At 30.5% G+C, this 14,389-nt stretch overlaps 3 protein-coding genes and 1 long non-coding RNA gene across 4 annotated transcripts; 3 read left to right on the top strand and 1 right to left on the bottom strand.

Moving 5' to 3' along the window:
• Nucleotides 1-1,457: 1,457 nt before the first annotated feature.
• Nucleotides 1,458-2,081, bottom strand: LOC113391298 (zinc finger protein 708-like). Its single transcript, XM_026627241.1, has one exon. The coding sequence runs from the start codon at nt 2,070-2,072 to the stop codon at nt 1,458-1,460; it is 615 nt and encodes a 204-aa protein (XP_026483026.1). The 5' UTR covers nt 2,073-2,081.
• A 3,600-nt stretch (nt 2,082-5,681) lies between these two features.
• On the top strand, nt 5,682-6,112 carry LOC113364312. Its single transcript, XR_003366038.1, has 3 exons — nt 5,682-5,777; nt 5,848-5,949; nt 6,042-6,112. It is a non-coding gene; the product is annotated as an uncharacterized LOC113364312 (long non-coding RNA).
• Nucleotides 6,113-7,341: 1,229 nt separating this feature from the next.
• On the top strand, nt 7,342-8,442 carry LOC113363677 (zinc finger protein 492-like). The gene has a single exon (XM_026606153.1). It carries the CDS (start codon nt 7,428-7,430, stop codon nt 8,334-8,336), a length of 909 nt encoding a protein of 302 aa, XP_026461938.1. The 5' UTR covers nt 7,342-7,427; the 3' UTR covers nt 8,337-8,442.
• Nucleotides 8,443-12,920: 4,478 nt separating this feature from the next.
• LOC113391299 (zinc finger protein 501-like) lies at nt 12,921-14,294 on the top strand. The gene has a single exon (XM_026627242.1). It carries the CDS (start codon nt 12,921-12,923, stop codon nt 14,292-14,294), a length of 1,374 nt encoding a protein of 457 aa, XP_026483027.1.
• Nucleotides 14,295-14,389: the final 95 nt, after the last annotated feature.

Consider the following 14,389-nt stretch of genomic DNA (forward strand, 5'->3'; position numbering starts at 1 on the left):
CATTCATACAAAATATAAGAAAAAAATGTATTCAATTAAAACAAAACAATCTTTTCTTATTATGATAACAAAATTAAAGTGTATGACTGTGTAATGCATCCATATTGGCTGCTGTTGTTGAGTCAGCTCTTTTTACAAAAAATTAATTCAATATTTGCTGAACGTTTTTTGATTAAGGTAAACTCAATTTTTTTGTAGCAATTGATAATCATAGCTTTATCAAGAAAACATATTGAATGCTTTTTAAATACAGTGGTACCCTTGTGTTTAATTCATTTCATAACCACGCTCGTATGTCGAAGCAGTATTTTCCATATAATGGAACCAAAACGTCATTCATTCATTTCAGCAGGGTGGTTATGATAAGGTTTTTTAATATCTGAAATAACTTTACTATTTTTCTTATTGTTTTTTTCCTGCCCATTTATGATATTGAAGAAATGAGTTAGACATGCTTCGTTGAGCAATTCAAAGAGATTCCCAAACTGTTGCAACTGTTTCGGGGGCACTTTCATTCAAGGGCTTTTCGAGCTTAGAAAGCTGCTTATAAATAATTGAAATGACTAAATATAAAATAATTCACTATCATAAAACAGCCAAAATAATTCTATCATAGGAAAATTATTGTTATTACTGATGATATTATTAATATTTTCATTTTACCATCAACTTTTTTCTAGAAAATTATTACACAATTGAAAATTGTATCTCAAATTTTGCTCGTATATCAAAGTAACAAACCGCTCCTTTCGGGGTACCATTATACTAAACAAAATTTTAGTTAACATTGACGATAAGACAAACCATAATCTCAAAATGATTATAACTTTTATTTATTATAAATAAATTAATGAATAATATTGCAGTATATCTATATTTACAAAAATAATATTATTATCACTTTAAGAATATATATATATATATATATATATATATATTTGTAGTATTTTGCAACCCAATCGTCAAATTAAAAACAGGGGTTAATATAGAGAATTTCTTTAATAAACATTTCGACACTTACTGGGAAAGCATAAACCAGAAAAGCATAAAAATTTATAAGCAATAAAATTGTGTAAAAAACATCATAACTAATAAATAATTAATGAAACAACAAAATTAAAGGAGGATATAATGCCCCAATTTGAAAACTCAAGAACGTTGACAACAACGTTGAATCAACAACGATACAGAATCAATATCATTTGTTCAGTTAATTAATTATTTATTTTTACAATAATGTGTTTATAATAAATATTATGTTTTTGTGTTTTTCGTGGTTTGATTACTGAATGATGACACACATTAAGTGTTAAAACGTTTTTTTAAAGAATTTGTTTATAATAACTATTTTTTTTAATTTGAAAATTGGACTGCAAAAAACTTTAAATATGTATAAACATCGACAAAACCATCAACAAATACATATATATATATATATATATATATATATATATATATTACAATTCTGATTTTTTCTTCTTGTGTACCCTCCGATGTTTTTTCAGAGCATTAATATAAGCAAATGTTTCATCACACAAATCACATTTATACCGACTCTCCTTAGCATGAGACTCCATATGCGTCTTCAAATGTCCAGATTGCGTGAATCCCTTACCACAAATCTCACACTTATGCGGTCTTTCCCCTGTATGAGTCAACTTATGTCTTCTTAGATTAATCGAAAAACTATACGCTTTATCACACAGTTTACATTTATAAGGTCTTTCCCCGGTATGGGTAACTAGATGAGTCTTTAAATGCCCAGAATGGGTGAACGTCTTATCACACATATCACATTTGTAAAACCGTTCTCCGGTGTGCGTGTAGATGTGTTGTTTTAAATTATCAGCACGGGTGAAGGATTTTTCACATACATCGCATTTGTAGGAGTACTCTGCAGTGTGGATGGCTATGTGTTTTTTTAAATTGCTTGCAAAGGGGAAGGATTTACTGCATATAGTACATTTATGAGGCCGTTCTCCATGTACTGACTTGTGTCGCCTCAATTTTTTTATGTGGTTGAACTCTTTGTTGCAGGTTTCACATTTGAATTGTTTAGTGTGGGTGTTCATATGTTTTGTTAATTGTGCAGAGTCTGAGAATGTTTTTTGCAAACAAAGCATTTTAATGCTTCGAGACTAAATTGTTGAAATGTTTGTTCCTGGTTGGTTTTGTTGCTGGTTTCTCTTACATCTTCGTCTAAAGTTACTTCGGGATAAGGGAATTCTTCAGAAGGCTCGTTTTCTGACTCTTCACCATTTTCATCAGCAATTTCTTGTATTGAGTAATCTATTGGTTCTACTTTCACTACTTGATCGGATCCACAAGAAGTCGTAGCTTCTGACATTTTAAATACATAAATAATTTCATATATAAATTATAAACTAGTTACAAAATAATACAAATGTGTTTTAATATAAGTTATGTAGTGTCAACATCGAATCTTATATTTTGATGTGTTGATTGTCAAAACTGTCAACAATGGCGCGAGGGCATCCATTTTGTGACAGTGCCAGAACGAATTTAATTGTTGGCAGCATTGGCGACAATTGTTGCCAAGATACAGTTTAAACTGTAGATCTACAGTTTTTTCCAAGTTTTTTTTTATAAATAATCTTAGTTTTGCAGTTTTGGATTCGAAGTCTACAGGTTTTTTGCTTTAGATGCGCCATTTATTGCTGAGTCAACTTGAACAAAATCACTTTTGTTAAACCGGAGGTAATTTTCATTTATTATTAACTTTCCGAAGGAGAAATTTGTTTTCATAAAAAATCGATTCGTTAATTTTATGTTGTCCCGACGTTTCAAGCCATTCTGAATCGAATGAGAATAAATTTGGAAAAAGTATGTGTGTTTGTGTGAACAGATTTTTTGCCGCAAATTGACGTTTTCTCAAAAAACGACTGGACCGATTTCAAAAATTTTAAAGCCATTCGATGTATCTCGCTGAGGACTAGCGTTTATCAATTAGTTTTTGGTAAAGATCGGCCGGGCCGTTTTCTTCTAATGAAGTGTTAAAAAAAAATTGACGGTAGATACCATAGTCTTATAGAACTTACTGAATTATTACGGCCCTACGACAAGTTATTTAATTTTAAAAATTCTTTAAAGTTTGCAAAAATTAGTATCGTTTTTTGGCATTTGTCAAAATTAGTTCTTTGTTCGATGTTTTCTCAAAAACGCCTGAACCGATTTTAGAAATTCAAAGGCCATTTGATGTATCTCAATAAGGACTATAGGCTGTCAGTTTTGTACGACGATCTGCCGAGCCGTTTCTTTGTAATTTGTAATAAAGTGTTAAACTTTTCGTCAATATTTAAGCTCATACTACCGAATCGATTATAAAAATTCAAAAACTATTTGAAAGATATTTGTTGGGAACGATAATGATTAGTTTTAGGTGAAAATCTACCGAGCCGTTTTTTTTGTAATTAACTGTTGAAAAAAAATTGAGCTAATTTTTATGGAACTTTTTTGACGATATATATCAGGTCTTATAGAACTTACTGAAATATTACGGCCTTACGACAAGTAGTTTAATTTCAAAAATTCATCAAAGTTTGAGAAAATGAGTAGTTTTGTTGACGTTTGCTAAAAATTTTCATTAAAATATCATCAATTCTACGTGTAACTGTTTGGTGAGATAAACTTATTTGCTTGTATATATGAACCATTTGTAATTTGCCAACGCCTTCAGTTTTATGTGAAATATTTTACTTGTTGTCCGTTGCAGGACAGTTGTAAAAATTATTAAAATAATAATAATAAAAAAAAATTGAATGCGTTCACCATTATGCTTATTTATCTATGGCGTTCATCGTTTATACATACTTATCTATGATGATCACATTGTATATAACTTATACTTATACTTATTTATTACTTATACTTCAACTTATACTTGTTTATCTATGGTGTATAAGGTCTATGACAGCGCCACATAGACCTTATACAATACATGGACTGCTAGTTGAGCGCATAAAAAGTGTCAAAAGATGTTCTATGGTATGAGGGCATACGAGGGTAATTTTGCGGCCGAGATATGTCAAATACGAACACGAGCTTTACCGAGATTATTCGAATGCACTCGATCGCTTAAATTTTACAGTTACTTGGGTTCACGTGATGTTTGATCGCTCGGGTTTTTAAACTAAAAGAGGATAAAAATATACCTGTTATAAAATTGTTAAAAGTAAAATGTCTTCTAAAATGTGTTTGGTCTGTGGTAAAGTTCCTGATTGCAGTAAAACCTGTTCTGAATGCTTCGCAAGTATTCCGGGAAATTCGACATTCATCGATATAAAAAATCGAGGATATCTTTCATATCCTTCCAATGCAATGTTTAAATTATGTTTATATATAGAAACCCAAATTCGAAATTCTTTAAATTTAATGTACAAAAGTTCATATGAAAGCACGATTCTCCGAAAGTTGAATGACTTGGGACTTGCACATTTTTTTAGATCAAGCCATTTCCAGCAATTTGTCCAGCACTATCATGACCTTATCAACTTTGTCGCAAAAATGTATTTAACAATTAGAATGCACCATGAAGAACATAAAAAAAGCAAAGTTGATAAATATGTACGCCACTTTCACACAAAAATTGTGCTTTTTAAACACCAATAATAAATATATCGCATTTAAACAAATATTTCATTATTGCTTTCTAATTTCCCATAATAGCTCTAGCCAACTGTTCTTATTTTCAGTGAATTTTATAATACGTAAAATATTTTTTTAATTTTTTTTTTATTTTTCTTAAACACTTTGTATAACTAAAATAAATAAATAAATATATAAATAATTCATTACATTCATTAGTTTAACATAAATTGTATATTATATAATATTTTCCCAACAATTTCGAACACAAGGACTTTCATTTGACGTTCAAGTGATCGAGTTTGACATATCTCGGCCGCAAAACTACCCTCGTTTGCCCTCATACCATAGAACATCTTTTGACACTTTTTTACTTGAGAAATGTATGGGGATTAGCCATAGACCTTATACAATACAATTGTATACAATGAAATTGTATAAGGTCTATGGGATTAGCAGTCCATGAAATTGTATAAGGTCTATGCAGCGCCACCATCACGCCCATGGCCGGTAATCTCCGAACAAATGTAGATTACCGTGTTTTGAAATGGATTGGTATTTGAATAGTTCGAAGGATGGCGCTACGATTTCCAATTTCATTGATCTAGCAGCTGGCTTTGGCTGGCTTGATCTACATTGATTTGATCGGCCATCTTCTATAAGTTGTCAAGTTGTCATCGCGTATTGTAGTTGAGATTTTCTGTGATTGTTTATATATGATTATGTTTTGGTGAATACTTTTTTCATTTATTATTAAGTTAAAATGATAAAGTGTTATGTGCCAAATTGTTATAACCCCAAATATAATAAAAAAATGCATGTCTTTCCGGCATCTAATTATCAGGTATGTACATAATGATGTATTATGCATATAATGAATATGTATCATGAAAATACTATTAAAATGTTATATATATATATATATATTTTTGTAAATATATATTATATATATTTGTGTGTAAAAAGATGCTTTCAATTTGGATGCAGAGGGCGAATAATCTTTTAATGGATGACCTAACTCTTTGGTTTGTGGCACAAATCAACGATAATTTTAAATCGAAACCAAATAGAAGTGTCTCCTTTACGGCAATAATAGAATAGTTTTCAAGTCACTGGAGAATGCTCTGATACAGAACCTGAAGAAAAATCTGCAACTCCAAGGACAAAGCCAAGTAATTATAACTCTAAATACTTCAATAACATTTGCAAAAAAATATTAATAAATGAATCTTATGTTCTTAGGAGATGGAAGCCTAAACACCTTGAAAAAGATTTTTGCAGCACCTCTAAGATTGTGAAGTGCAGGTTAAAAGTCACCTATTCTGACACCAGTTTTCCGAAAAGGTATTTTTTCATACTAATTGCAGCAAAAATATTTAATATGATAATTACAATATCTTCAATCAATTAATATGATATAACAATATATTCAATAGAAGTCCTTGATGGTAGCTGCAAATTGCCGCAGAATGCAATGATAAGGCGTAGGAGTGCCTTAACACCCAGAAGATGATACATCAAATTTTTTTTTCGGGATTAAAATGCAATGCAATAATTTAAAGGATAAATTCCAATAGAGTATACAATGTTCTGAGAAGTTTTCAAATATTCCGGAAACTTAAAATGTAAGGGCAAGAATTTTGATAATGTCTCAATTAAGAGAGTATACTCAAAGACCAGACAGTTTATAAAGCGCAAGGGTTTAGTTATAGTTTTAATTAAACCTCCTTGCAATAAAAACTGGATTAAAACGATAGATAGATTTGAGCTACAATTGGTATAAATTAAAAGTAGTTCAGAGTTTTGGTTACTTACGTTTAAAAAAACACTTATACAGAAACTATTCAAAGATTTCGTCAAATATAACTTTATTAATGATTGATTAGATAGCAAAATAACTATTAAATGGAGAGATAACAAACAAGAATGTCTCGTAAATGAATTTTAATCCTAGGAATTTAGTTTTATCTCAATTTGGATATCAATATATATATATATATATATATATATATATATATATATATTGTTTTTAGGATTATTTTGTTTGAAAGTATTCATTCTTTTTTAAAAATGTGCTGTTCTTTTTATCCTTTTAAATTATTGCATTACTTGTCATTCCTTCTAAATTTGTCATTCCATCATCAATACTCCTGCGCTTTTTACTTCTTAGTTTTTAAGTTTTTAATATATTATTATTAGTCATTCAGTAATTAATATGAATAAGTTATTTCTAGAATACTAATAGAATAAGTACTTTAAAAATATGTCTGTAATATACTTTAATTAATAGTAGTCAGTTATTTCTGTTTAGTTTATAATTCTTCAAAAGTATGTCTGTGATATATTTGAAAATATATTTTATATTTCGTATGTTTAGTTCTTATTTCAAATAATAATTTTTTTCAGATTTTTGGGCTGTATGGATTTTATGTACAAATGTAGAAGTAATACCAGGGGTTAATTTACGTACTGTATGTACATGTGCTGCCATGTAGTGATCTATTCGTAAATTAAAATGAGTGTAACGTCAAATGGCCCGAGATAGCGATCTATTTATGCTTATTTATCTATGATCACGCCCGACTCCTTAACTAGCGCTCTGTATCGGTAATGAGAAACGATAGATAATCCTATCTTCTGCTTTTATCTATGCTCTCAGTTGAATGTCTCATCTTTGAGAAAACTCAATGGTTTAAATAAATGTCAAATATCACATGTGAATTTATTTAAAAAGTTTATTGATATAGGTTATAAAGGTTATTATTTAGTACTCACTTGTGATTATTTACTGAGTATACATGAGTGAATGAAAATATTTAAAAATGTCAGAAGAAACAATTATGTCTATTAATGCTCAGACAATTAAAATTGAACCACCAGACTACTCAGTAGATGACATAAAAAGCGAGATTGAAGATGAAAATAGTGTTCTTGATGCTGTTGTCAAAACTGAATCGTTTACCGAGGATGATGAAACGTGTTTAGAAAGATTCATGCAGTCCGAAGTGACCATCGAGGAAGAAGTCAAACAGGAGGTAATAGAGGCATCTTCTTATGAATGTGAAATTTGTTATCAATCTTTTGCAGAATTTCATCATATGGTCGATCATATGCATAGGCATAGCAAAAAACGCCCTTTTAAATGCGAAATATGCTATAAGGGATACTATCAGAAAATCCATTTAACAACACACATGCTTATTCATACAGAAGAACGCCCTTTTAAATGCGAAATATGCAATAAGGCATTTTATTGCAAAGGCAATTTAACAACACACATGCTTATTCATACAGAAGAACGCCCTTTTAAATGCGAAATATGCAATAAGGCATTCCTTCGCAAATGCCATTTAACAAGACACTTGCTTATTCATTCAGGAGAACGCCCTTTTAAATGTGAAATATGCAATAAGGCAGTCTATCGCAAAGGCAATTTAACAACACACATGCTTATTCATACAGAAGAACGCCATTTTAAATGCGAAATATGCAATAAGGCATTCCATCGCAAATGCCATTTAACAAGACACTTGCTTATTCATTCAGGAGAACGCCCTTTTAAATGTGACATATGCAATAAGGCATTCTATCAAAACAGCAATTTAAAACAACACATTCTTATCCATGCAGAAGAACGCCTTCTTAAATGTGAAATATGCAATGAGACATTTAAAAAATCAGATAGTCTGAATAAACACATGCTGCTTCACAATGGAGAACGCTCCCATTAATGCAATATATGCCAGAAGAGATTCACACAAATAAGCAATTTGAAAAGACACATGGTGATGCACAGTGGAGCACGCCTTTGTGAATGCAATATTTGTAATAAGAAATTCACACAACCAGGTCATCTAAGAGATCACATGCTGACTCATACAAGAGAGTGAAATATGCAGAAAGAAATTTACCCCAGTGAACAATTTGAAAAAACACATGACACTCCATATTCAGAAGCGTGATGAAAATCAATGGAATTTAAGCATATTTGATAAATTGGATTGAATATTTTTGGAAACATGTTATAAAATATTCTTGGATATAATAAAATGTATAAATAGTATGAAATATACAGTAAACTTAAAAAAAACGTCTTTTGTTTCAAAACCATGGCAAGACTTTCTGATTAGTTTTTAGCAAAGACATATCCAGCTGTTTCGGAGATATGAAGCAAGTAGTGCAAAAATGGCAGTTTTTGATAGATTGGAGCATCTGATTCGAATTATTCAAACATTTTACTTGCATTGACGAAGCAAAAAATTGATTTTATTTCTGAAAAATTAGATTTTTTTTTGTATTTTAATTTTTTTTATCTTGTACATATTTTTAGGCAATCACGTTGCATAGCTGATTTGCAGTCGAAATAATAAATTACCATTATAATTTTGTATAATACGTATGTCTAATGTTCATTTTTCACTGCCAAATGGTATTATTTTTTACTTTTTTCAATGGATCTCCGAAGACGCTACATTCTCTTTACAAAAATTTTACCACTTGTTCATTTTGCCAATACATGTAAAAGGTTTTTTCAATTATTCAAATCGGACGCTCCATTATCTTAAAAACTGAAATACCATTTCATAGTATCATAATATTATTGGTATAAAAAAACAATTTGGAGTATTACAAATTGTTATGTTTAGCAAAAAGAAAATTTATGAGTCATCTTATCAAAATTTAATGATTAAAAAAATATTTTGCAAACAGTTTAGGGCTGAAATATTGAAAAATATAAATTTGTATATTTTATATTAATTATATATAATTATTACATATATATTAATTAAATTAAAAATATATTTTTTAATTAAATGATTAAAAGAAAAATAAAAGTTATCACAGAGTTTATTTTGCAAACAGTTTAATTAATACAATGCTGAAATAATAAAAATATATATTTGTAGTGTTGATGAATAACCGTGGGTTTCCAAGCCATATGATTGCACTTGTAGTGGATGATAAAAAAACATTGGTTGTAAAAAATTAGAAGAGATGTTGAGTTCTTTCCAACAATATTTCCTTCAATTTACAATTCTCGAAAAGTTATAATAAAGTTTTTTTCCCTTGATCATTGTTTCCGGCTGGAATTTTATTTGATAGATGATGGACTCAATTCCTGTTTTTATAATATTGTTCAAGTATTGAGTTTGACCAAAAATAATGAAAAAGTGAGTAAATTAAATCATTAATTACTTATTCGATTGAGCCAAATATTTTTATCATTATCATAATTTTGTTTTTAAGAACTATTCTGATATTTTGATAAAAGTTTTAAGCAACTTAATCTTATAAATGTTTACTGCATTTCTTTATTTATTGTTATCACTTACATGTGTTTCAAGTACGTTGAAGTAAATTTTAAAAAGTCAATAATTATTCAACTTTCACTTTTTTAATATAACTTATTAACTTCTCGTAGGGTAAGTTATAGTAACCGCCAAAAAAATCGAAAATGAAAATTTTTATATATCTTTACGTTTTAAAGGTTTCTGAACATTTTGGCATATCTTACAAAAATGGATGCTGTGTGTGTATGTGTGTGTGTGCAGATACAAATTTTCGTCGACGATTTCGGGAACACGGTTCAAGCGATTCCGATTATTCAAAAAACTTTTGATTGTTGTTGAATCGGAGACGTGTTGATTATTTTTTGGCATAGGCAGGTCTAGCCGTTTCGTAGATACGGCGCAAAAAATGCCAAAAACGGTAACTCAGTTTTTAAAAGCGGAGCGTCCGATTTTAATAATTCAAAAAACATTTTACTTGTATGGACAGGATGAAGATCAAATTTTCATGAAAGCAGATCTAGCGGTTACGGAGATTTATTAAAAAAAGAAAAAAAAATGGCCATTTGGCTGTCAAAAATGATCACAACACATCAAATTATCAGATATTTTATAGTGATTTTAACAATAAGTATAAATTTTGTTTACATTCCTATCGGTTCCGTTAGACGGCGACGCGGCGATTACGCGCTTCTATATTCTGTCTCTATGCAGTTAAAGCAGCACGATTGTTATGAAAAAAAAATCAAAACTTCCAAAATATTTTAAAATAAAGAAAACATTTTGAAGTAAAACTTCTTTAGGCGCGATATGGGTGTAAAAATTTCTTTAGGCTACACGGGTGTAAATCCTTACAAATGCAACGAAAACGCCAACGTGAAGTTGAACACTACGACGCCGTAGGCGCTGATGTCGCGAGTCGCGATCCACTCCCGTCATGTCATGCGTAAGTCGAGCGCTAAACCCTATATGAACTTGCATTAATTGAATCACGTTTTTTATGTTATGTCCTCATGGAATAAGACTTTTCTTAGAGAATAAATGTGTCATGGAATATAATAAATTTATACTGAATCTCGTTGAAGACAAAATAATATCTACTGCCACGGATAATTATGTAGGTTGCCATGCGACAGATCAACAATCATACACTCGTCAGCAGTTTCACAAAAATCGGTTATTGATACCGGGGTTTTGCCGTATGAAATAATTTTAGTTCTGAATAAATTTTACATAATAACAACTAATATTGATGTAAGTGATGGCTTAGCTAATGGTTGTGTAAGAAAATTAGTGTACATAGAACGTGGCGATAATGATGAACTTCTACGTTTATGGTTTGAATTTCCTGGTAAGATAGGTAACAAAATAAGAAGAAAGCTGCACATTATATTCAAACTCTTAATATCAGTAGGACAGCTGTGCCGATTTTCAGGAGATCTTCATCTATTCCAATGAATAGAAATAAAATCATATTTGTCAAAAGAAATCATTTTCCTTTAGTGTCTGCTTGTGCACTCACAATACACAAATCACAAGGTGGTACTTTTGATAAAATTGTATATGAATACAATAAAACACATAATCAGCAGCTTCTATATGTTGCATTATCACGAGTTACCAGCATTAATGGATTGTTCATCATTTCAAAAAATTTCATCATGGAAGAAAACGGCCAGCAGGATTAATGAACTTAAAAACTGAATTCCAAAGACTTTCAACTTGTAGATTAATAACACAAGAAGAAAAATTGAGTGAGATAATAAGTTTGAACGACATTTCATTGTGTTCCTTTAACTGCCAAAGTTTACGAGCTCATTTGCCTGATCTGCAAGATAAAGTGCTACAACGTTGTACGTTTTTGTTATTTTCGGAAATTTGGATTCGGACTCAAGAGCAGGTGGTGTAGCTGTCTATCATTCATGTTCAGATACTCTTCATAGTGCGACTCCTATGCAGTTTCTTGCGCCAACGATATTACTGGATATTCCTAATGAAATTACACAAGTAGGTGATATTATACACACAGAATCAAACATTAATTATAGTCGTCCTTTACATTTCTCCCAATAAAAACATATCAAATATTATTAAATTGCTTCATCAGCAGTTACTTCATTTTTCTAATGAGGGTGCAAAACTTTTAAACACTAATCACAAGGAGATACCATTAATTTTTGCTGGAGATTTCAATGTCAATTTTCGTTCAGAAGAATCTCAACCATTAATTGATTTTTTAAATAATAAATTTAATTTTCTCCAGAAATGTACATAGTTTACAAAGCAAAATTTATGTCTCTCATTTTAGTTATCACAAACCTATTATATCATATATGAAATATGATAGCAATTAATCTATCGATGTTGTTTTAAACTGTGTTATTGATGTTATGTGATTATTAATAAATGATTTTTAAAATTCAAATATGTTTTTTTATTTTTATCTTAATTGCCTACTCATACAATATTAAAAGTTTTACTTCAATCGCGTGTGATCCTTACGCGCACTCTTTTTTTTTTCAAAAGGCCTTTTTTCCAAAAAAAAATTTTTGTTTAAATTTATAGTTTCTCAAAAATCTATTTTTTTTTTTCAAAGTATAATTTTTTCATAAATGTTAATCTTTAAAAAAAAAATTGGTACGGGAAGTTTCAGCAATTTGCCTTAAGACACGATGCCATGCGCCCCACTAGTTTATTATTATTTATAACATTTCTTTCTTTAATAACCTTTAAAGTAGTTAATATTAAATCTGGCGCTGCTGTCACACATATTGTAATATAAGGTCTATACTCATCTTTTATCTATGGGCATACGCATAACTAATTTTTGTTTCTTTTTCATAAATGTCTCATCTTTCTCAAAACATACTCTAATGCTCTATGCTTCAAATGTCAAATATTAATACGTAAAAGTTGAAATAATTAGCTCTTTTTAAAAGATTGTTGATTAACTATATTATTATTTAGCATACAACTATTTTTGTGAATGTATACTGAGTGTACGTGGGTGAGTGAAAATATTTAAAAATGTCAGAAGAAGGAATTATGTCTATTAATGCTCAGGCAATTAAAATTGAACCACCGGAATATTCAGTGGAAGAGATAAAAAGCGAAATTCAAGATGAAAATGGTGTTCTTGATGCTATTGTCAAATCTGAACCATGTACTGAGGATGATGAAACATGTTTAGAAAGATTTATGAATTCCGAAGTATCTATAAAAGAAGAAGTCAAACAGGAGGTAATCGAGACATCCCCTTATGAATGTAACATTTGTAATATATCATTTGCAGAATCACATCTTTTAAAAGAGCATATGGTCAATCACATGCCTAATCCTAGCCCTGAAAAACAACCCTTTCGATGCAATGAATGCGATAAGACATTCACACAATTAAGTAATCTGAAAAAACACATGCTGATTCATTGCGAAGAGCGTCGTTATAAATGTGAAATGTGCAATAAGACATTCAAAGCATCAAGTTCTCTGAGTAAACACATGATGATTCACAATGGAGTTCGTCCTCATGAATGCAATATATGCCAGAAGACATTCACACAATCAAGTAATCTGAAACGTCACATGATTATACACAGTGGTGTGCGCTCCCATGAATGCAACATATGCAACAAGACATTTACAGAATCAAGTAGTCTGAAACGACATCTCCTTACGCACAATGGAGTGCGTCCTTATGAATGTGAAATTTGTAATAAGACTTTTACAGAATCAAGTAGTCTGAAAACACACATGCTGTTACACAATGAAGTACGCCCCTATGAATGCAATGTATGCAATAAGACATTCACACTTTCAGCTACTCTAAAAAGACATATGCTGATGCACAGTGGTTTACGCCCATATGAGTGCAATATTTGTAATAAGACTTTCACACAATTAGGTCATCTGAACAGTCATATGGTGATGCATACTGCAGAACATTCTCTTGAATGCAATATATGCAATAAGACATTTACAGAATTAGGTGGTCTGAAACGACACATGCTGACGCACAGTGGGGTTCGCCCCCATAAATGTGATATTTGTAATAAATCATTCACACTATCATGTAGTCTGAAAAAACACATGCTGATGCATAATGGATTAAGCCCTCATAAATGTAGTGCATGTGATAAGGCATTCATAGATTCGGCTAATCTAAAAAGGCACATGCTGGTGCACGATGGAGTACGTCCTTATGAATGCAATATTTGTAATAAGACATTTACACAACCAGGTCATCGAAATGGTCACATGCTGACGCACAATGGAGTACGCCCTCATGAATGCGATGTATGCAAGAAGACATTTACACAATATAGTAATCTGAAGAGACATATGGTTATTCACAGTCACGACCCTCCCGTGGGTAATATATCCAAGCCTGATGAAAATCAATGAAATATAAGCATATTTGTTAAACTGGATTTAATTATTTAAACAACTTGCATGTATAATAATGTATAATTAGTAAGAAATATACTGCAAAAATGAAA

The sequence above is a fragment of the Ctenocephalides felis genome, unplaced genomic scaffold (assembly GCF_003426905.1).
Source record: "Ctenocephalides felis isolate EL2017-DRISC unplaced genomic scaffold, ASM342690v1 CF-g0.4_SCAFFOLD_00845, whole genome shotgun sequence".
Taxonomy (NCBI): Eukaryota; Metazoa; Arthropoda; class Insecta; order Siphonaptera; family Pulicidae; genus Ctenocephalides; species Ctenocephalides felis.

Excerpts from the sequence above, each read along its gene's own strand:
- LOC113391298 (XM_026627241.1), bottom strand. The coding sequence starts at position 2,072 with ATGAACACCCACACTAAACAATTCAAATGTGAAACCTGCAACAAAGAG.
- LOC113363677 (XM_026606153.1), top strand. The coding sequence starts at position 7,428 with ATGTCAGAAGAAACAATTATGTCTATTAATGCTCAGACAATTAAAATT.
- LOC113391299 (XM_026627242.1), top strand. The coding sequence starts at position 12,921 with ATGTCAGAAGAAGGAATTATGTCTATTAATGCTCAGGCAATTAAAATT.